Genomic DNA, 24,009 nt, shown 5'->3' with positions numbered 1-24,009 from the left:
GGATCATGTGCGCCCGCTTTGTGTAGAAAAGCTGCCGAGTTTAAATTAAAATTTGAAGGTGTTAAAATTCGGGTCTATACCTCGTTGATATTATGCCGTTTTAACGATTTCCTTATTTCTGTCAAAAAAAAAAAAACCTGCAGTTAAGAATTTGCCTAATAGGCCTGTTTATCTTCGAGTGGGGGCACTCCACAAAGATGTGCTAAGACTATCTCTGCATATTAATGTGCTGGAAATTTTTCGAGTAAAGGAAACTGCAGAATATATAGCTGTGAGCTCTGTAAATATACCTGTTCCATCAGGTAGCCTTGCTTCATTAACAGCCTCGTGGTCTCTACTAGAAATTTGCTTAGCTACAGCGACAGAAGTGCGCGTTCCATCAAAGGGACCATAATTTGCTGGGGAATATTCAGCTATTTGAACCGTCAACAATGTGCCGCAGTTAAATTTTTCTTATCTCGCTCAAACTCAAATCTATTTTTAGCTGTGTTTGGGAACTCAAAAATTTGTGCAAATTTCCACAAATTTTTACTGGAAGTCGTTCGCGTACTTTATTTGCCAGCAGAAGAGAGTGCGACAGAGAGCAAATTTTGACAGTTCGAAAATAGAGAACCTGGAAATTTCTACTGGGACTTTTTTTGCCAGCAGAAATTTGCAACTTTGAACAGCTGTTTGGTAAAGGCCAGCTGTTTTATAAAGAGCAGTCGTTACATGAAGATACAAAAGCCAAAACATCAAAATGGATCCAAAAAGGCAGAGGTAAGTAAAAAATAAAAATATTGTTTATTGGTAATTAATAAATTTGTTTTAATTTTATTTACTTTTAATGAAGATTCAAGGCAGTAGCTAGTGTTCAGGTACAGAAAACTCGTCAAATGAAGTTGTAAAAGAAGGTAAGTGCAAAATTTGCGGAATTATTTGGAAAATTTTGAAAATTGAAAAACGAATGATAGATGGTCATAAAGAGAGGGCTTTGAGCATTCCAAAACTATGTGGCCTAATCTAGACTTGAAGAGGTCTACTGCTATGCTGTCATTGGCTAGAGCAGACGTCTCAGTCATTGTGTCCGGTCACTGTGACAGGTCACTGTTTTATCGGAAAACATGCTGACAGACAGAAGGTTGAAACTAACGACTTTTGTAAAAGCTGTGAGAACATCGAAGAAGAAGAGGCTATAGAACACATACTGTGTGTGTGTCCCGCACTAGCAGTCAGAAGGAGGTTCTCATATCTTAGAGAACCTGTCTGTTTTAGCGAATGTGAACATTAGCAATTTATTGGGCTTTTAAAAGCGATCTGGATGGTTCAACAGTAGGATCTAGAAGACATATTCCTTCTTCTGTTCCTGTGGTATCACAATGGACGAAAACGTCTATGTGAGTCAGATGGCTGATTGCCACTTAAACCTAACCTAACTTAACCTATATCAGGTTATAGACTGACTTGAACCTTACTTGACTTTGGAAGCCATAACAGACCACTATGCAAAAATTTTTTGCCAAATCGGACAAAAATTGTGGCCTCCTGGGGCTCAAGAAGTCAAATCGGGAGATCTATTTATACGGCAGTTAAATTAGGTTATACACCTATTTGGACCGTACTTGCCATGATTGTTGGAAGTCATAACAGAAAATGAGGTACAAATTTTTAGCCAAATCGGACAAAAATTGCGGCCTCCAGGGGCTTAAGAAGTCAAATCGGGAGTTCGGTTTATAAGGGAGTTATATCTGGTTATTGACCAATTTAGACCGTACTTGGCGTTGGAAGTCATAACAAAACATTATGTGCTATATTTTAGCCAAATCGGACAAAAACTGCGGCTTCCAGGGGCTCAAGAAGTCATATCTGGAGATGAGTTTATATGGGAGCTATATCAGGTTACAGACCGATTTGGACCTTATCTGACGTTGGAAGTCATAACAGAACATTATGTGCAAAATTTTAGCTTTCAGGGGTTCAAGAAGTCAAATCGGGAGATCGGTTTATGTGGGAGTTATATCAGGTTAAAGACTGATTTAGACCGTTCTTGACGCAGTTTTTGGAAGTTATAACAGAACACTCTCTGCAAAATTTTAGCCGAATCAGACTAAAATTGCGGCTCCCATTGGCTTAAGAAGTCAAATCGAGAGATCGGTTTATATGGGAGCAATATCTAAATCTGAACCGATATGGCCCATTTGCAAGCCCCAACGACCTACATCAATTGTAAGTATCTGTTCCAAATTTCAAGCGGCTAGCTTTATGCGTTCGACCGCTATCGTGGTTTCGACAGACGGACGGACATGACTAAATCGACTCAGAATGTCGAATTATGGGATCATAGATCAATATTTTGAGGTGTTACAAATGGAATGGCTAGATTAGTATACATATGTTGACAATGTGATGGGAATCAACAGCGAGCATCACTAACAGAAAATTCAGTGCCATCTATTGTGGGATTATTATTTATTTGAATAGCAAGGCCAACCCGAAGAAAGATGTAGAGAGAAAGAGAGAGAGAGAGCTATAGAGCAAAGAGTGTTCATAGTTGATCATATGTTTTTCACCACTGTTTTGGCAAGTTGCCAGGGAATTCTTAAGCAGACTTTAGGTTCTCATTTCTTTGAGAACCTGTCTGATTTAGCGGATGTGAACATTCGCAAGTTGTTGGGCATTTTAAAGCGATTTGGATGGTTCAACAGTAGGAACTAGAAGGCATCTTCCTTCTTCTGTTCCTGTGGTATCACAATGGACGAAAACGTCTAAGTGAGTCGGATGGCAGACTGCTGTGTACACGACACAATTAATCTATTTATCTGTCTACCAGAACACTCTGGAAGCATCTAATTTAGCCAACGATTGTTGGAACAACACCGAAATATGGTGACAAGCTGTAGGCCATAATTGTGCACTAATAAAATACAAAAAATAAACAATCCCATGGCAGCCAACTGTACGCATTGGATTGACACTCAGTGTATAACACACTGCTTCAACAACAACAACAACAATTAAAAGAAACATTACAAAAGCAACACTAAACAAGTTTGTTAACCTTCTTTTTTTATTAACCTTTATAACTTTTTTATGTTCTGTTTCTTTTTCCATTTTATGTTCTTTTTTCCAAAAAATAAAAGGGAAATGCTTAGGCAAAATAAAACAGCTGTTTTCAAAAGTTCGAAATTCCTTCTCCCCAATGTTTCTCCCCAATGTATTCAATTAGAATAGGAGGATTTTATTCGAGGAAGAAAATAAATTAATTCCCTGAGAGTTTATTCCCAGGGAGTTTTCAGAATTGGGCTGTATATATTGGGTTGCCCAAAAAGTAATTGCGGATTTTTTAAAAGAAAGTAAATGCATTTTTAATAGAACTTAGAATGAACTTTAATCAAATATACATTTTTTTACACTTTTTTTCTAAAGCTAGCTAAAAGTAACAGCTGATAACTGACAGAAGAAAGAATGAAATTACAGAGTCTCAAGATGTGAAAAAATTTGTCAACGCCGACTATATGAAAAATCCGCAATTACTTTTTGGGCAACCCAATAAAATATGGTTATTGTCGCATTAAATGACTCGGGTACCGTGGTACTTGTGATAAATCAAAAAAAGTACCAACATATAAAAATTAGCATCCCCGCGTCCCCCCTTTTTTTGTAAATGAAACAATTTGTCTATTGAAATCTTGTGTTATAAACACAATCTGTTGCTAATCAACAATGGTTTCTTTTATTTTGTTCTTTTTTTTCCTTTTTCTGATTTTCTTCATTAATGTTTGTTTACAATGTTTTTCTAGAATAGATACAATTTTATTAGTATATATATATATATTCATAAATGTATGTTTCATACTTTTATTTATTTTTTTTTGTATATTTTTTTTTTTTTGGGGGGGGGGGGGGGGGTTGCGATAGATTTTCGCATGATGAATAAATTATATTAAAAATTAAAAATTACATATATTGTTTATTTTGTGTGTGTGTGTGTTTTTTTTTTGTATAATAAATCCAAACCCATTGTAATAAAAAAAAATATATATATATATATATGTATATTGACAATCTCAATAATATACCATAAAATTGTGGAAGAAAAAATATAATTAAGAAGAATAAACAAAACACAAGTGTTTGTATTGAGAAACGTAATATGTTTGTATTTTTATAAAATATTTTAACATACAATTTGCAAAAAAAGGAATAAAATTTTAATAGAGTTTTATATCAAGTGATGATAATTAAAAAATTCTTCTTAAACACTAGCAATATATGATGGTAATTATCCCTTATAGGGGTTTTATATTCTAGTATGTATAGGTATGATAAAGTACTTTAAGTAGTTATATTAATAATAGAAATAAAACTAACAACAACTAAGAAACTATGTTTGTTATGGCTACCGCGACACCAGCATAAATGAGGCCTAGTTGCGAATCAGGTAGATGCGTATTCTTGAGAATATGTTTTTATTGTGTTTTTTTTTTTTTTTAATATGGTGAGAATCTGAGATGCCCACGTTTAAGGGCACGTTGAAATTTCATTCTCATATGTTCTATACTTTGATATTCCTCCTCAAGTTTTCTGTTCTGCTCTGAGAGCCCAAGTTCCTCCCATTCCATTTCAATGTCACGCTGTTTGTTCTTCAAACGAGATTTGCGGCTGGCCTCATTATTCTTTGCTCTCTCCAAAACCTTCTTTTGTTCGGTTTCGGACAAATGGGCGATTTGTGATAAATCGGGCATATCACTATGTAATTTGGCGGGGCGTCCACGACCTCGTTTTCTATTGGTGCTGGTCGAGGCGCAGGAGGAGGAAGTAGGCGAGCAGGGTGATGAAGCATTCAAAATGTTGGTAAAGTTGGTTTGATTTGAGTTGGAGTTACAGCTGTATGTTGTGCAGGAGGAAGAAATATCATCGGAGAAATTGCTATGATCGGCTTCAGATTTTATGATTATCGAATTGGATTCACCACCATCCACATTAACATTTTCCAATGATACCTCATCTATTTCAAATTTGATTTCTGCTTTGGCCTCGTTCGAAGGAGAGCTAGACATTAGCTGTTGGAAAAAATCTACTGATTTTTCACCCGAGTGTTTATCGCCAGTCATCTAAAAAGTAAAAGAAAACAAAAAAATAGAGAATTAGTGAGAAAGGTTTGCTAGGTTTGCTGCCTTATAGGTAAAGATTTAATGTCATGGGTCTTAAAAACTGATCCCTTTGCTTAAACAATAACAGATTTAATAACAATAAATTCTTATGCCCACATTCTTATAACTTAAAGTAGGCGTTTTTGACAGATTTCCATTCCTGCTATAAAGCCTTTCTTAAGTTTTGTGTATAGGGATGTTAATTTTTTCGGTAAATTTTTAGAAAAACATAATTATTGGGTTGCCCAAAAAGTAATTGCGGATTATTCATATAGCCGGCGTTGACAAATTATTTCACAGCTTGTGACTCTGTCATTGCATTCTTTCTTCTGTCAGTTATCAACTGTTACTTTTAGCTTGCTTTAGAAAAAAAGTGTAAAAAAGTATATTTGATTAAAGTTCATTCTAAGTTTTATTAAAAATGAATTTGCTTTCTTTTAAAAAATCCGCAATTACTTTTTGGGCAACCCAATAAATAGAATTTTTCATTATTTTATAATTTCGTCATTCGCTTTGTAACTCCTCGAATTGATCGTCTCAGACCCCATAAAGTATATATAGTCTGTCAGTCCTTCTGTCTGAAATTTTCGAAAGAATAAAGCTGGTCGCTTGAAATTTTGCACAAATAAATGGACCACATCCATAACCTGATATAATCCGATCTGGGGTTTTGACTTCTTGAGCCTTTAGAGTACGCAAATCCTATCCGATTTCGCTAAAATTTTCCACGAAGTGTTTCGCTATGACTTGCAATAACTGTGCAAAGTATGGTTCAAATCGGTCCATAACCTTATATTGCTGCCATATAAACCGATCTGGGACCTTGACTTCTTGAGACTCTATAGGGCGTAATTAGTATCTGATTTGGCTGAAATTTTGTACAACGACTTCTCTCATATGTGTCAAATACGGTCTATAACCTAATACAGCTCCCCTATAAAACGATGTCCCTATATTACTTTTTTAACCCCTAAAGGGCGAAATCCTTATTGGATTTGGGTGAAGTTTTTCACAATTACTTCTACAGTAGTCTACAACATTTATTCCATTATGGTCCGATTCTCACCATAACTTGAAATAGCTCCAATTGCAAAGCAATTCTTTTCTTTTATCATTTTCTTTCCTTTGTTTGGCTAAAAAGAGACATCGGGAAAAGAACTCGACAAATGCGATCCTTGGTGGAGGGTATATAAGATTCGACCCGATCGAACTTTGCACGCTTTTACTTGTTTTTTTTTTTAATAAAATTTTTACAGGGTTCTTTTAAGGGTAAAAACTTTTTGTAATAAATATAAAAATATAAATTTGTATTTCTTTAATTATTTGTTAATTTATATTGCTTTTAATTATTTTTTTCCAATTTCTTTGTTTTACGGTAAAAACTTAAACATACATAAGAACCTAAGCCCTCCGAGTGAAGGGGCTCGCAATCAAGGTTGCTAGTTGCGTGCCCTTTAACCCAACTTTAATATATAAAATGTTTATATAAACCAAATAGTATTTTTTAAATAAGTTTTTTATTTATTTTGTTGTTGGTTTAACCAGTCTAAACCAATATAATTTTTCTTGCTTCTATTTCAAATCAAAAAAAAAAATTAAAGAGTCTCAGCAATGATCGCGATTTCGGCCCTGCCAGGGCCTCATCAGATTGCTATGGCTCCAAAAGATTACATGCTTCCACCTACTCACTAATTAGCGCGACGTGCAATGGTAGAAGCATGCCATTTGAATGAAATGTAAGAGAAATGTTAAATTCTAACTTTTTTAAACTTTTTGGTTTTCATGTTTTTTTTTTTAGAAAAAAAAAAATTTGTAATTTAATCCTTTTTTATGATATTTGATCTGGGTTTATGATATGATATTTGGTCAAAATCCAACATGGGAATAGGGATAGGTCAAGGATTATTGGAATTAATAACTTGGGTCTCTTAAATTTTATATATTTTTTACCTCATCTAACATATTTACAATTCCTGGAGTATCCATCGGTGAGATCTCGTCCATCCGTCTGCGACGTTTGGTGTCCAAATGTAGTTTAGAACGTTTCTCCTGCATGCGTTCACTCTTCGAGGGATTAAACAACTTTGGCGACTCACATCCACCACCCATAGGCTGCAAGGTTGAAGTTGAAGTCTCACTGCATGTTGCGGTCTCTTCATGCAAGTTATCATGGCCATCTATAAAATCAACTTGAATCGGAATTGATAGTGCATTGTTATTGTCATTATCATCGCCAACACCACAATTGGAATAGGTGGATGCATGAATTAAATCTGGGGCTACATGGGGCTCAGCTTCCAAAATTTCTTGCGAAAGAGCTGCTGCCAATGTTTGAGGCTTTGCCATTGCCTGTGAACCGCATGGGAACATGACATCAGGCGATTGCGAATGCATGTAGTTGTTGGAATAGCTACACTGTGACAGATCAAAATCCATTAGAGGTATACCAGCATTATCCATATGGTTAATATCCACAGCGTCTTCAATGCTTGAATTAATGCTAGCGAAATCATCAGAAAATAAATTATCATCGTTTAAGTTTTGGCTGGTGGGTGGAAAATTAAAGATGTCATCGCTATTGCAGTCACCAAAGAAATTATCGTTATTAAAATCCATTGCAGTGGAGTTGGTGTTGGGGTTAAGGGTAGCACAGTTGTTGTTATTATTATTAAGAGGGTTGTTGTTGTTGTTGTTGTTAGAGCAACTTTGTTGTTCTGTGTTGCCAAATAATATTTCATCCAGCATCATTTGCAATTGCTGCTTTTGCTTTTCGGTATCCGTATCCGTTCCTTCTTCAATATCGTAGGGAATAAGATGATCAAGTAGATTTGTTGTTGTAGATTGATTTAGATGATGTTTATCATCTGCTGACAATTGTTTCTGTAACAATTGCCCAGTTGATGCCTTGTCCTGGTCTTTGCTTTTATTTTCCGTCAACAGTTCAATATCGAATTCAAAATTTTCAAAGGTATCCAAGCAAAGATGATTCACTTCAGTGTTACTGCTACTGCTGCTTTCTTTACCACTGTCACTAGTAATTCTGTTATAGCGGTTGTTGTAATTAATAGTGCTATTGTTGTTGTTGTTGGTGGTATTGCTATTGCTGTTATTAATATTTGATGTTGTAACTGAAGTGCTTGAAGTTGTTGCTGACAAAGTCGATATTGCGGCTTGCTGCAAGTACTCTGTTTTTTTTGGGTAAAAACAATCAAACAGGGGAAAAGAAGAACATAACCAAGATTAGTAAAGTTTGAAATATTGTAAATTAGTTTAATTTCTTTTATTTTTTGTAAGTAATAAACACGTATGCGTAATAGATTTAGGTACATATGTCATGCCCAAGGGCCAGTGAAGTGGGGAAGTATCGTTTGTACAAGTCCAGTAAAGTGCAATGACTGCGTATATATGTTTGGGAACTTAAATGAGTTTAGGTTTTAAACATTTTAATAGGTAAATGGGTAATTGCTAACATTTTATTCTAATTATTTATTGAGGCCAACAACATTCCCTGAACAACAACAAGAGATAATAACTGGAATTTTTTCAAACCAGACATTTTTGTTAGAGATAGGGAGAATGGAAAAGGAAACTATTCCCATTCTTGTCTATTAGGGTTAGCCAACTCTGGCGCCATTTTGCAGTCCACTGAAGTTGTCATCAACATCAACATTGGCAACTTCAAACTTTAATGCTTTGGATTAATTGTTAAAAATTAGCTAATTTTTGTTAATTATCTCATTCATATTTTCAATTCTTTGAGAAAATATACTGTATACTGTTGTCCTATACTATAACTACTAAAATCATTTTTTTTTTTTGCTTTTCTAATTTGTTTTGTTTTTTGTCAAAATACAGTTTGCTATCCCATTGTGTGCTTCCTCTTAAGGAATTTGAAAAGAAGAAAAAATAAAGCATACTTTAAGGCTGTAAATAAAATGTATACATAAAAAACAAAAACAATGAAAGCCAAGAAATCATTGTGAAATTCATTCGCATCTTAACAATGCAAATTGGAGCTTGATACAATCAAAAATATAAATATATTAAATCAATAAAAAAAAGTCATTATTTAAAGAAATTCCAAACAGGAAAATGATATTAAACCTAGGTAAGCCAAAAAATGTAAACTAAACAACTCTCAGATAGGAATTTGGAAAAAGGTAAACGAGCCAGCAGACAATTTAAAAAGAAAAAGTACAAGATAACCTTTATAATTGTTTAATAAATTCATAAGTAACTTTAAATTATTAGCAAATCCATATTTTCGAATTGAAATATTCAAACAGAGCAGACGTGTTTCCTTGACACAAATAATAAATAAAAAAATATTAAAACTAAAAATTGAATTTTCTTTCAAATAAAAATTTAAATTTGTGGATTTTGAATTTTGGAAATGAATTTGGACCAACTAGGCATGGACGTTTGCGATCCTGCCGAGAATATACCCCCTGATAAAAACAGCCATAAAAGCAATTGTAAGTCAGCCATTGGAAAAATTTTGCATGAAGCCTGCTTTAGTGGACATGGACATGGATATGGCTCGCAAAATTCTGGATGTTTGGATCAAGACATTACTCCTTCGACGTCTGCATCATCATCCTCTAAATGCAATAAAGGAATGTCTGCTAATTTGGTAATGAATGTTGAAAAATTGCCTTCAATTGACATTAAAAAATTGACAAAAACAAATTCAACACAAGTCAATACATCAAGACCTTTACCATCCAACATTGAGAGCAATATGGATCACAACGAGTTTACCCCCTCTGACAAAGAAGGTTTTCAAATGGTGCAAAAGAAACGGAAAATATCTGGTGATACTAACTTGCGTAAGATAGATTTAAGCAATTCTGTTCTTAGCGTTTCAAATAATACATCTGGCCAATCGCAGGATTCTTCCAATAGATTTGCAATATTAGGAGATTTAGATATTAAAACTAACAACACTTATCATAAGAAAATTCCAGCACAAGAGGCTTTAGTTGTAGAAAATTCTGTTGGAAACAGGAAGTCTTTCTGCCCTCCTATTTTTCTTTTTGGTGTTGATATGAATAATTTAATTAAAGACTTAAAGGCTAGGCAAATTGTATTTAAGATTATCAACAAGAGCAGACACAAGAGTAAACTTTATTTGCAAGACCCAAAAATACACACTGAGCTAATGTGCCTTCTACGTGAAAAGAAATTAGATTCATACTCTTATACACCAAGGGAGTTAAAACGACAAACCATTGTTTTGCGTGGCCTTTTGTTTGACACAGCAATAGAGGATATTAAGTCGGAAATAGATATGTTAGTCCCTGATACAGTGCATAGTGTCTCTAAATTTTCCACTTCATACTCCAAGAAAAACAATATTGACACAGGTCTTTTTTTGCTAGCACTGCATCCTGGTAAATCCGTATCTGAGTTGAAGGCGCAAAGATATATTTTGCATCAGAGGGTGTCTTGGGAATTACCGAAAAAAATATGAGGGATGTTCAATGTTGGAGATGCCAACAATGGGGGCATATGTCCCAAAATTGCAACAGGGATTTTGCGTGCGTAAAGTGCGGTCAAAACCATGCACAAGGTGAGTGTAAATTTGTGCAGGACGATGGAAATTTACCATTTTGCATCAATTGTGGAAATAGCGGCCATCCCTCGAGTTTTAGAGGTTGCCCTGAGTATAAAAAATATGTTGAGCTTAAGAAGAGAGCTAGATCAGTTGCCCTAGAGAGAAAAGAGAAGGCAAAAAACAATGTTTTTAGTGCTTTAAACTCTTTTACTCAACCGAATGTATCTTATTCCGATGCGTCCCGTAACGGTACTTCTAGTTACACTCAACCCTCAACGAAACCGAAAATCATTGAAGAATTTTTGAAAATTGCTAAAGAACTTTGCCCTCCTAAAGTGATTTCGCTGGAAGACAAAATTGCCAATTTTATAAGGGAGTTTCAAACCATTTCAAAGGAAGAGGCGATACAGCGATGTATAGGCCTCTTACGCGAAGTAAACCAAGTCTATGGTCCATAATGTTCTGGATCTTATTACATTTAATGTCAGGTCACTCATTGAATATGGCCGTAGATTTGAATTACACAGTTTAATGAAAAAGTTTGATATTGACATTGCTTTCCTTCAGGAAACTCATTTGAGAGCTGGAGGTAATATTAGTTTTGAAGGCTGTCACTTTCTAAGGGATAACAGCGCACAAGGTGTGGCCATACTACTTAAGAAACATTTTAAATTCAGAAAAGAAGTCATCTTAGGGTTTCTCTTCCCTAATTTATTTATTTCTATTGATGTTTCTATTAATGGCGTTCTTAGGAAAATTTTGTTAGGCTCAGTTTATATTCCTGGCAATTCAAGCCAATCGCAAATTTTAAGTTCTCTGTCTTCTTTAGGTAATTATTCTGGGGGATTTGATTTCACATTTATAGGTGGTGATTTCAATGCTAGACATATTTCATGGGGTGATTCTATGAATAATTCAAATGGAAACTGTTTTTATGACTTCCTTCAAGTAAATTCCCACTTTTTTACCAGAATATCTTCATCCTGTCCAACGTTTCCAAATGGTTCATCTTACTTGGATCATTTTCTCTTTTGTTCTAACACATCTGACCTGCCAAATCCTGTTTGTTCGACCTCATGTTTACCCAGTTTTTCAGATCACTACCCTCTCAAACTTAACGTCATTCTTCCTAGCTTCGAAATTGTTTTGCAGCCTCCTCCTACATTTACAAGCTACGAAAGCACAAATTGGGATGATTTCAAGCACGATATAACTCAGGGTATTTTAAGTAATTATCCCCCTTCAAATAGAAATTTGAGTAACAATGAAATTGATCAGTACATTGAAGAGTTTGCTTCTGTTGTGAGTTCTGTCTCAGAACTTCATTCTAAGCAAATTGAATTGGGTAACAGAAAATTCTTGATATCTGATAGAATTAAGAATTTATATAGAATTAAATATAATTGGCAAAAAGAACTTAAGAGGCTATATCGCGTGTCCAGTAACAGATTCAGTCCAGAGTATCGCATTTTATCCAAGCAAATCCAATTATTGAGTGTTATTATTAAGAGGCAGGTTGAACTAGAGCAGATTTCTATTTTTAGAGATAAACTTAGAGGAATTAAGCCGGGGCCAATAGCACATCGGGACGTTTTCAAGATTATTGGGCATCGAAAATCTCTACCTTTGGATAAATTATCAATTGATGGTGCGATAATAACAAATGAGTCGGAATGCCTTTCCCATTTGAAATCGTATTTTTCTAATATTTATAATAACTCTGTTCATCTTTCGTCTGTAAGGGAAGATTTTGTGAATGACTTCATTGCAAATGTTCCTCAACACTGCTATTCATTTTCAATTGATTCAGATGCAAAAAATCAAGACAGGTTGGAAAATCTTACAACTTTGGGTGAAATTCTTGATATTTCCTCATATTTAAAGAATAAGAAATCGTCTGGCATTGATACTATTTCTAATTTTATTATTCGAAAACTTTCAACTAAAGCATTTGAATATTTAGTTATCATATTTAATAACTGTATCTCCAACGGATATTTTCCAGATTCATGGAAAACCTCAAAGATAATTCCAATTAAGAAAAAAGCCAATAGTAATGAGATTTCTAACTTGCGACCTATATCTTTATTGTCAAATCTGGGTAAACTTTTTGAAATGATTGTCCGTACTAAAATGGATAAAGGAATCACTTTACCATATATTCCAAACTCACAATTTGGTTTCCAAAAAGGGCATTCTACAGTTGATGCTATGACAAAGTTCACAAATGATATTGTATTGAATTTAAGAGCAAAGAAATGTACTGTTGCAGTTTTTCTTGACGTTGAAAAGGCTTTTGATCATGCTTCCCACTATGGTATATTAACTAAAATGTTAAGGATAGGATTTAGTCCTCCGATTATAAAGCTTTTCAAAAGTTTTTTTACGAATAGACAATTTGGCGTACTCTTCAAAAATCAGTTGTCGGAATTTTCAAATGTTAATTGTGGTGTCCCGCAAGGATCGGTTTTAGCTCCACATTTATATAACATTTTTATGAGTGATTTTCCCCACAACTCCGAACATTCCTCGGGTATTTTGTATGCGGATGATTCCCTTTTATACTCTCACAATGAATCGCCAGTATGTGCTTTGGTCCAAGTCTCGCAATACCTCCATGAGGTTAAAAATTTTTATGATAAATGGGGTATAAAGATAAATACTTCAAAATGCGAAGCCATTTGCATAAGAAATGCATCGGGAAAATGCAAGCGCTTTGTTGTACCTGAGAGTAAATCCTTGAAGCTATTTTTAAATGGCATTGAAATTCCATTTAAAGAGAAAGTTAAATATTTGGGTGTAGAGTTTAACAAACTTTTTAAATTCAACGTACACGCGCGGAAGGTCCGTAATAAGGCCCAGGGAATATTCGCATCGTTTCAAAAAATTCTTGGATACAAATCTTTGCCTGTAAATACGAAACTTTTATTGTACAAGACTTGTATTAGGCCTGTTATCTTATATGGTTTCCCAGTTTGGTTCAGTATATCCCCCATTGTTATGAAAGAACTTGAGATTTTTGAGCGGAAAATTTTGAGACTTTGCATTGGGAAGAATTTTAAGCGCATTAACAGAAGATATTCAAATAATTTCATTTATTTGAATTCCAAGTTGAAGCGGCTTTCTTCCTATGTGTGTGATCTTTTGGAGAAATTCAATTTAAGATTAGGGCTTCATGAGAATTCTCATATGATTGACGCTATGAATAGTCAAGCGAACATTGGTTGGTATAATGCTCAGTATTTATCTCCCTTGGGATATATAAATGAACCTGAATCGGGTACTATCGCTTTTTACGAAAAGGCACTAGCCGGCACTCACCGTGGGTAGCTACATCTTAACCTACTTTTCCTTGTTTTTTTTTTTTTTTTTTTTTGTTTTAGTTATAATTGTTATTATTTTTTGCTTATTTTATTATTTGTAGCTTTAAGTTCAAACCCTAGATTAAGATTTTTCTATTTAATGTAGTAGTCTCGGGAGCAAGGACGTCAATAATTCTAATTTCATGTATCCATATTACATTTTACCTTTTATGCTAAAGCCAGGTGCTGAAACTACCTAATATGTTATTGCGATAATACATTATAGTCATAAGTTTTCTTTATTATGTTTCTAATTCTACTTCAATGTTTAAAAAAAGACTCAATAAATATAAACTTAACTTAACTTAACTTGAAAAGAAGAAAAAATAAAGCATACTTTAAGGCTGTAAATAAAATGTATACATAAAAAACAAAAACAATGAAAGCCAAGAAATCATTGTGAAATTCATTCGCATCTTAACAATGCAAATTGGAGCTTGATACAATCAAAAATATAAATATATTAAATCAATAAAAAAAAGTCATTATTTAAAGAAATTCCAAACAGGAAAATGATATTAAACCTAGGTAAGCCAAAAAATGTAAACTAAACAACTCTCAGATAGGAATTTGGAAAAAGGTAAACGAGCCAGCAGACAATTTAAAAAGAAAAAGTACAAGATAACCTTTATAATTGTTTAATAAATTCATAAGTAACTTTAAATTATTAGCAAATCCATATTTCTCAAAAAAAAAAAAAAAAAAACAATGCAAAAATACCTATGTATTTAGATTTCTTTAAAAGACAACAATAACAACAAAATTCAATGTATAATCTATCAAATAACTATGAGTGCCTATGTCTAAATAAACAAACCACCAAACAATTCATTATATTTGCCCTAGACGGCACGAGAGCTACCATAAACACCGGCGGCTGGCCATCGTATCAAAACGAGAACAGCAGCGAACCGCCACAGCACATGTATGATGATTCATATAAAACCAACAATAGAAAATTTTTCTGTCCACAGAGTAGAGAGAGAGCGCAAGAGCAAAACAGCGCACGCAACTGAGAAAGCTATAGGTAAACAGAGTGTGTTTGAGTGGGGCCTGTTAAGTTTGCTTTTGTATCTCAAAGATACTAATAAACAATGATGAAAGGGAGGGGAAGAGTATTTAACAAAAAACATGCATGCACAATCATGAATTTTGCTGAATTTTTTTGTTCGAACACTAGTAATTATTACCAAAGGAAAATACTTTACACCAATACCTTTACTTTTTTATTGTTAACAGCTAGTATATAGGTAATATGTATGTATGAAATATTTTGAGTTTTGGAAGCTAAATCCGCAAAAAAATTTGCAACAAAGTGACTAGGTATTTTCTCTTTATTTAACATCGCTGCCAATTGACCAAGTAGATATGGCTTTCTTCATTTTGTTTTCATAAAGATTATTTTTCCCTAAACTGAAAAATAAATTCCATGGAAAAAGGCCTATACATTTCTCCAAATCATATTAAAAATAATGCATATATACTATGATCATTTGTCTTGTTATGTTCACGTATATTTTACCTTAATGCCTTTATGCCGGCTGCTGCTACTGTTCTACTGCTGATTGCTCGTATTGCTGCGAACTATTCAACGGTTGACACGCGACTGATACCTTATCAATATGATATGCTTGTATTTAAAAATGAACTACAGAGCACAACAGAGCAGAGTGCTGGATGTATGTGAGCAGAGAGAGAGTACAATATACATCTCGCAAATGCATTTTGTTTGATGGAGCTCAGAGTGAGAGAGTATGGGAGCAAATGAAACTTGTTGATATCAGAGTGAAAGAGACAATAGTAATTGTTGTTTTTTGTTGGATATAGAGAAAGAAATAGACATTGTGTCTAACTCTTTGGCGGCTGGCTCCACTTGCCGCTAAGGTATGTGTTTGTGTGAATGTGGATTTATAATTTAAATGATCAATTTTTTAGTATTGAGCACACACCTCTCTGGGTGAATTTTAATTTGTTTTTGTTTTTAGATTACATGTTGACAAGACGGCAGATCTCTTGTTTTTGTTTTTTTCAATTGGGAGATATGCCTCTTTGATGTGGGGGAACAATTAACCAAGAAACAAGTGTCAAATAAAATCATACATTTCCTTTTTTCCGCAAAACACATATGTATACGCACATTCAAACATGGTGTACCAACACGTTAAAAGTATACTAGAACAATGACTGAATGTATTTTGCGTAATTCTAAATGAAAAAGTCGATAATTGTTAGGTATACAAAAGATTATCTTTTATAAAAACTCTTGGGGAAAAATTAATACATATGTAATTAGTTCTATTTTAAATTAAATCCAAACATTATTTTTCTTTGGACATCAATGTGAAATATAACAGTATTTATACCATTACATCAATGCCGATCATTTTAGCAAATATGCATGTGTAGTTGTACGCGTATGTTAGTTCGTTTGTGTAAATCATTCCTTTAAGAGTGAGACAAATATAAGAGTTAATCGTATCACACAAAAAGAAAAAAAAAAGAATAAATTGACTTGTTATTTGGAATACATCAAATTAAGAAAGTTGGAAACCCTTTTTAACAAATCTAAGTTTTCTATATAACGAAGAAGAGAGAGTAAGTACGAAGAATAAGAAATGCATGTGCCCATAAATGGTAAAAATATTTGTTTTATTTATTAAAGAATGGTACTATATTCGCTTTTGATGAAATTTTTCATGATTCCTTTTTTTAGATTTCGCAGCAAAAAAACTTGCTGATTTTATGAAGTACTACATTCACTCTATTCATAAAAGTATCATGTTATCAAGGAAATATTGAAGTGTTTCAAAAAAGTAACATGTGTTTTCTCCTATGATAAAAGAATACACTAGCAGCCTAAAAATGTGAAAAGATGCAACTGATTTTTTTTTGGCACGTATATAGATATAAAGGCTAACAAACACGTTCAAACATGTATGCTTTGCCACAATTTTTTATGGAATAAAATAGACTCTTGGAGGGAATTTAAATCTTCAATAAGTTTAGAATTTAAAAAAAAAATTCCTATTTATTTTATTGGAACACATACTAATACATTAATTTAGGAAACGACAAGCTTGCAATAGTATGCCCAACATTGCTTTTACACTTCTTTAACATTAACATAACCAAATAATTTATCATAGCTTCACTTTTTTTACACAACTATTTCACAACTAAAATGAGTTTACTGTCACAAAATTACTTTATTAAAATCACTACACTACTAGTAGCCCAAATTTATTGCAATCATTTTGTCGGAATATTGACTTACTCATCAAAAAATTCATGCAAAGCAGGACTAAAAAATTGTTTAATTTGATTTAATAATATCACTAGCGATTCTTTTCAAAATCTTTTCAGTATTTGGTTTTTTGTCACTATGTGCGTAAATTTAAAAAAATCATTTTATCAAAAAAAAAAAAAAAAAACTTGCAAAAGAAACGTACTAAAAAAAATGTATTTAATAATTTCACTATAAATTGTTTTCTAAATCTTGTTTCAATATTTAAATTTACTGTCACTGTGTGTGCAAGTTTAATCACTGCAAAAATCAAAACTCTCTATTCAGCTGCTAAAAAGCTACTGTTGTATAGACGGCTTTATTCTAACGAAACAACAATATGTCAATACAAGAGTCCATACCAAAATTCTATTTTTACTTTAATCACTGATTAATTGAACTTCTCCGCTTAACTGTTAAAAAACAACTGTGGAATGTCTAGAGTGCCGGCCAATTATGAAATCTCAACACATCGATGTAATAATCTGCCCAAAGAGAAAGGGGGAGAGTGGGAGAGAATGAAGATCTTATATCCGAGTCATAGAACGAATGACCGCGAAATTGCAAGGGCAGCACGAAAGCAACTGTCTTTGTTTCGCAATAGGCTGTGCTGTTGTTGTTGTTGTCAATCACCCGATTTCTTTTATGCGCTAAACTAACGCACTTAATATTTATTGAAATTATTTCAAAGAATAGATCTTGTGTTTCTTTTTTATGATATTGATGATGTCATATTATTACTTTGTGTCACGTTTATACATGTTTGTGTGTATGTCCACATAATGTCTGCGATTTGATGATTAGGGTGAAGTGTCGTACAAGTGTCAAATACGAATCACACGTGCATTTTAAAGCACACACACCCACGACGAATACACACATATATGCACATAAATATGCGGTAGACATTCATGCGAAATGGGTTGACTTTTCAAAGCTGTTTTCTTTTAATTACCATACAGTTTTTGCAAATTTTTAATCTTGGCATTTTAGAATACTGAAAAAAATTAATTATTGTATGTAAAAATATTAAACAAAAAGTTGAAAACATAACATAATTTTTAATTTCAAAAGAGTCTACGGAATTAACAAAACTTTTTCGTATGTATATCTATGGTAACTTTTCATTCTATTGAAATCAAACTGGACACTACATTTGAGGCCATGAATATGGGAGTCTGTTCTATCACTGAAACAATTTGTTGACCGATTGTCTCTAGAGGAATCTCAATGAACTATAACACGATATATATGTACATATGTCGTATGTATTTGGATCATCAGCATGCAACGTGACATAGCATGAGCCGCCATTTTAAATATCTCAAGAAAATTGCGCATAATTTTCACTATCTTTATTGCAAAATATGCAATGAGGAGGAAATTGAATATTACCACAGGCACATAGATATACACTTTTGAGCACTAAAATGACCAAACTAGTCACACCAGTTGTGATTGCGATATTTTCTTAGATAACGCCTCCAACCAGTCTAGGTGCGAACTTCCAATTCTTTATCTAAGCTTTTATTTACCTCATTTCACAAAACCAAAAATTATGTTTTCTCATAAAATTTCTATTAATTCAATTTGTTTTTATTAGTTTCAAAATTCGATTTGGTTTTATTCATAGAAATATTTAAAGCGACACCAATTGCTGTTGGCTCTGGCTTTTATCCAATTATTTTTAATATTTATTTATCCTGTCGGCATATTTGCAAATTTTTCTTCAAAACTTTTCCCCTACATTACTCTGCTCACCCTAATCCCTGCCCTAATCGAACCTTTTCGATCGACTGTTGAAAAGTCACTTTCAACCCATCGCATTAAAACGATTTTTTTTTTTTTTTCCAATGTATTAAAATATGAGCATCAGTAATTTTCTTTAACAATTAATATTTTCTTTACCGACTTTAGGAACAAGTCATGCCGAACATTGGAAAATTATGCCGAAGATTTTTGAAAAAATTCAACATTTCACAAATTTAATAAAAGAAATTTCAATTTTGGTTAATACATCTAAAACAAAAAAAGAACGCATTTTGAAAAATTTCGATGGAATTGAACATTTTTACCGGGAAGAAAAATTTCGCATTTTAAAAACCTAAATTTCGATGGAATTGAACATTTTTACCGGGTAGAAGGATGGATTGAAAACGGCAAAATCCTTAAACTGCCAACAACTGATACACTTACCCTATATTTTGTTTTCCCCCCACCATAGGATGGGGATATACCAATTTCGTCATTCTGTTTGTAACTCCTCGAAATATTCGCCTAAGACCCCATAAAGGGTGATTTTTTTGAGGTTAGGATTTTCATGCATTAGTATTTGACAGATCACGTGGGATTTCAGACATGGTGTCAAAGAAAAAGATGCTCAGTATGCTTTGACATTTCATCATGAATAGACTTACTAACGAGCAACGCTTGCAAATCATTTTCAGTGAATGGGCCCTAGAAAAGTTGGCAGAAAATCCGCTTTTTTATCGACAAATTTTGTTCAGCGATGAGGCTCATTTCTGGTTGAATGGCTACGTAAATAAGCAAAATTGCCGCATTTGGAGTGAAGAGCAACCAGAAGCCGTTCAAGAACTGCCCATGCATCCCGAAAAATGCACTGTTTGGTGTGGTTTGTACGCTGGTGGAATCATTGGACCGTATTTTTTCAAAGATGCTGTTGGACGCAACGTTACGGTGAATGAACACATTTCAAACCGAACACTGATTTTGGTAATAAAATTCAATGATTTGCAAGCGTTGCTCGTTAGTAAGTCTATTCATGATGAAATGTCAAAGCATACTGAGCATCTTTCTCTTTGACACCATGTCTGAAATCCCACGTGATCTGTCAAATACTAATGCATGAAAATCCTAACCTCAAAAAAATCACCCTTTATATATATTCTTGATCGTCATGACATTTTAAGTCGATCTAGCCATGCCCGTCCGTCTGTCTGTCGAAAGCACGCGTACTTTCGTTGAAGTAAAGCTAGCCGCTTGAAATTTTGCACAAATACTTCTTATTAGTGTAGGTCGGTTGGGATTGTAAATGGGCTATATCGATCCATGTTTTAATATAGCTGCCAAATAAACCGATCTTGGATCTTGACTTCTTGAAATTTTGCATAAGGTGTTTTATTATGACTTCCAACAACTGTGCTAAGTATGGCTCAAATCTGTACAAATACAACTTGTTTTTATTTCATTTATTTCATTTTTATTGTTTTATTATTTATTTTTTTATAACATACATTCTTTTCATTTTTTATGAAAAACGGACAGTGAAAAAAAGCCTTAATTTTCTTAAATAATTTTTAAGTTCATTTAATTTAATCTGTTTTGCCATATTAAAATTTTCTATCACTGTCTGTATTTGCACATTTTCCAAAATATAAATTTCCTAACAAAAATTATCAAGTTTACCAATTATCCCAATTAATTAATCACTGCACTAATTGAAACTCACCGGCCAACGAACGAAGTACGACTGTCAAAATGAATCGACAAGGCTTAGCATGCAACAACAAGAAGGGGGTTGGGCTAGAATGCAGTGAAGTTATTTGCAAATAAAAACAAAGAACAAGAGAGGGGAGATCAAAGATCTTGTTAACTGTATGGTTTAAAATATTTGGAGAGCAATAGAAGAATATTAAGAGTGTGAGGAAGAGCAACACTGGTAGGCAGCTACTTCTGAATGACACCACAGTGTTGTGACAGTGTTTGTTGTTGTTGTAAAATGTAAGTAGTAGTGCGGTGTTTCTTTTTGTGTTGTGATGATCTCATTTAAATTTCTCAAAATATAGTTGGTATGTATACAAACCGTATGTATGTATGTGTTTATGCTTTTTTTGTCACCTGATGATTAGGGCAAAGAGTTCATTTTAGTACACACACACACGCATGCACACTTTAAAAATGCATATAACAAAATTATAAGGATTTTATGTTATTCTATTTGAAAATTAACCAAGCATTGATAGCGCAAGGTTAAACGGGATAGATATTGCTATCATGCGATTTTTTACAACGTTACATATTATTTTAAAGTGCATGCAGATTTGTTTTACCAGAACAACTGTTCGCCTCCTGCTTGCTTTGTCTTCGTTTTGCCTACAACGCTAGTTCAGGGGAGCTGAAGTGGGAAGAAATGATCTTTTGACAAATTTCCATTACATATGTATGTATATATTGATTGAAAGCGTATACAGAGATAAGAAAGAAAGAGACAAAAAACAAACCGACAACATTTAATTTTATTGTTGAAGGCTTTGTTGGGAAGGAATAATTATTAAATTGAGACAACTTGTGGCTAACATGTTCTCTCACATTTTAATGGTGGGTAGTAACAACAATATACCCAAGTTGTGAGTTCGTCCCCTTTTTCTTATCAAAATTTTAAACAAGTAAAAAGGCATTAAGTTCGGCCGGGCCGAACTTTGGATATCCACCACCTCGGGTATATATGTAAAGCCCCTTTCCTCAAATTTGGCACGGACATTCAGTGGTCTAGTAAATATAAGTTACTGGTTAATTTTGTAGAACAAAATTTTGGTCTATATGGAAGCTATATCTAAATATATTCCGATCAGAACCATATTAAAGTCGCATGTTAGGAGGCCACAAAATACTCACTGTTTTAAATTTCAGCGAAATCAGGTACTAAATAAAGCTTTTATGGGCTTCAGTCCCCTTATCGGCAGATCGGTCTATATGACAGCTATATCTTAATACAGTCCTATTTTAACCATATTTGGGTTCTATGTTGGGAGACATAAAAGTAATCACTGTTTCAAATTTCAGGGAAATCGGATAAAAAATAAAGATTTTGTGGATTTTATCGGGAGATGGGTCTATATGACAGCTATATCTAAATATAGTTCGATGTAATCCATATTTAGGTCAGATGTCGGGAGGCTTAGAATAACCCGCTGCTTCAAATTTCAGCGAAATCGGGTAATAAATAAAGCTTTTACGGGCTTCAGACCCTTTATCTAGTGATCAGTCTATATGGCAGCTATATCTAAATATAGTCCGATCTGAACCATTTTTAAGTCAGATGTCGAGAGGTCTTAAACTACTCATTGTTTTAAATTTCAGCGAAATCGGATTAAAAATAAACCATTTATGGGCATTAGATCCTTTGTCGGCAGATCGGTCTTTATAGCCGCTATATCAAAATATGGCCCGATTTGGCCCGTTCAGGAACTTAACCAGCGTGCATCAAAAAGACGTATCTGTGCCAAATTTCAGCTCAATATCTCAATTTTTGAAGGCTGTAGAGTGATTACAACAGACGGACGGACAGACACACGGACATGGTTAAATCGTCTTAGAATTTTACGACGATCCGAAATATATATACTTTGTTGGATCGGAAATTGATATTTCGATGTGTTGCAAACGGAATAACTAAATAACTATAAAAATGCCATATCTTGGAAGCGTTTGAATAGTTTTTTTCGATTTTTGTTCGCCCTTTAATGACACCCAAGCCCTAATGCAATTCTTGAATACCGACTCGAAGCAATTAAAACGGGCAACACGGGATTCATGATGGACACCCTTTTTCCGCAGGTCATGACGGGAGGAACAGAGACAGTCTAGTCTAGTCTAGTGAAGAGTTTATGTAAAAGGCATAAAAACTTTTCGCCATTTGAGGTCCTGATCGAGTGTTTCAGGCATCACTACGACATTAGGCGGGCTAGCTAGCGCCCCATCCGGCCGCCATATTCTAGGAAGAATTCCTTCTGTGATAAAATTTACTCATTAGCCATGTGCATTAACATTCAAAGGGTCGTTTACAATGTCAGGACCACCACACTTAGATACTATCGTAGGCGTACCAGGCTCTCAGGGACTGAATAAGCCACATACGTAGGTAAGATATGGCTCTTTTGGGTTAGAAATGGAAGCCAGGGTATCGCAGAAGAATCCGCGAGGGATTATTTATTTCAACGCTCCTTGGGGTGATTACTACGACCAGGCATAAAAGACTGTCTTTAAAAAAGACAGTGTTACAATACTTCTGAGGGGAAGGAATCCAAATGGTCTTTATAGGAAGGCCGAGAGAGTCTTGGGAATGAGACATAACAGAAGGATCTCAACGTGAGAAAACAGAGACCTGAAGATATCTCAATTCCATAATCCACGCTTACTAGATAGAACGATCTCAATATCAGATACATTTAAATTCCTGGAGACGTACTTGGAGAAGAAAACCCATGGGCTAGAATTGTGTATTGAATCCTATGATAGTCCACTGGCTCTGCGGAATTTTGATCTGGTCAATTGTAACCTACGAAGCAAAGGCCGGCGCCAAATCATTAATTTTTGATTTCAAGACACACTAACAATCAGAGCTATTTCAAGAACTGAACTCTTCGTTCAAAAATACAACATTGTATGAGACGATTGAGAACTGAGTAAAACTGGTAAACAAGACATCAAGATGAGTGAATGCATAAAATGAGTCCTTCAGCAAAAAGAAAGATTGATTCGGATTTCAGTGAATGTACGTTGTACATTGCAAGTATTCGGGTACGAAATTCGTACCAAGGCATCGTGGTTGATTTGACAAAAGCATGAGTAAACACACACGCGTCTAGTATATGAGAAAACAAACAGTTTGGAAATGATTTGTGTGATCAGTTCAAATTTTGAAAATGACAGCCA

The 24,009-nt window shown here is 34.0% G+C and overlaps 2 protein-coding genes across 2 annotated transcripts in view; both read right to left on the bottom strand.

Moving 5' to 3' along the window:
• Positions 1-3,660: 3,660 nt before the first annotated feature.
• Positions 3,661-24,009, bottom strand: part of LOC131994724 (homeobox protein 2-like) — a 93,604-nt gene continuing 73,255 nt past the window's right edge. The window contains exons 7-9 of the mRNA XM_059361564.1: positions 7,885-8,317; positions 7,083-7,707; positions 3,661-5,093 (exon numbers count right to left, since the gene is read on the bottom strand). Coding sequence (XP_059217547.1) covers positions 4,470-5,093; positions 7,083-7,707; positions 7,885-8,317 — 1,682 coding nt within the window. The 3' untranslated portion in view covers positions 3,661-4,469. The remainder of the gene's footprint in view (positions 5,094-7,082; positions 7,708-7,884; positions 8,318-24,009) is intronic.
• The window catches only part of LOC131995250 (rho GTPase-activating protein gacU-like), a 31,878-nt gene continuing 14,843 nt past the window's right edge, over positions 6,975-24,009 (bottom strand). Inside the window, exon 2 of the mRNA XM_059363605.1 lies at positions 6,975-8,317. Coding sequence (XP_059219588.1) covers positions 7,068-8,317 — 1,250 coding nt within the window. The 3' untranslated portion in view covers positions 6,975-7,067. The remainder of the gene's footprint in view (positions 8,318-24,009) is intronic.

The sequence above is a fragment of the Stomoxys calcitrans genome, chromosome 2 (assembly GCF_963082655.1).
Source record: "Stomoxys calcitrans chromosome 2, idStoCalc2.1, whole genome shotgun sequence".
In the NCBI taxonomy this organism is placed as follows: domain Eukaryota; kingdom Metazoa; phylum Arthropoda; class Insecta; order Diptera; family Muscidae; genus Stomoxys; species Stomoxys calcitrans.
Note: the sequence above shows the minus strand (reverse complement) of the source record. Positions and strands in the feature narration are given on the sequence as shown.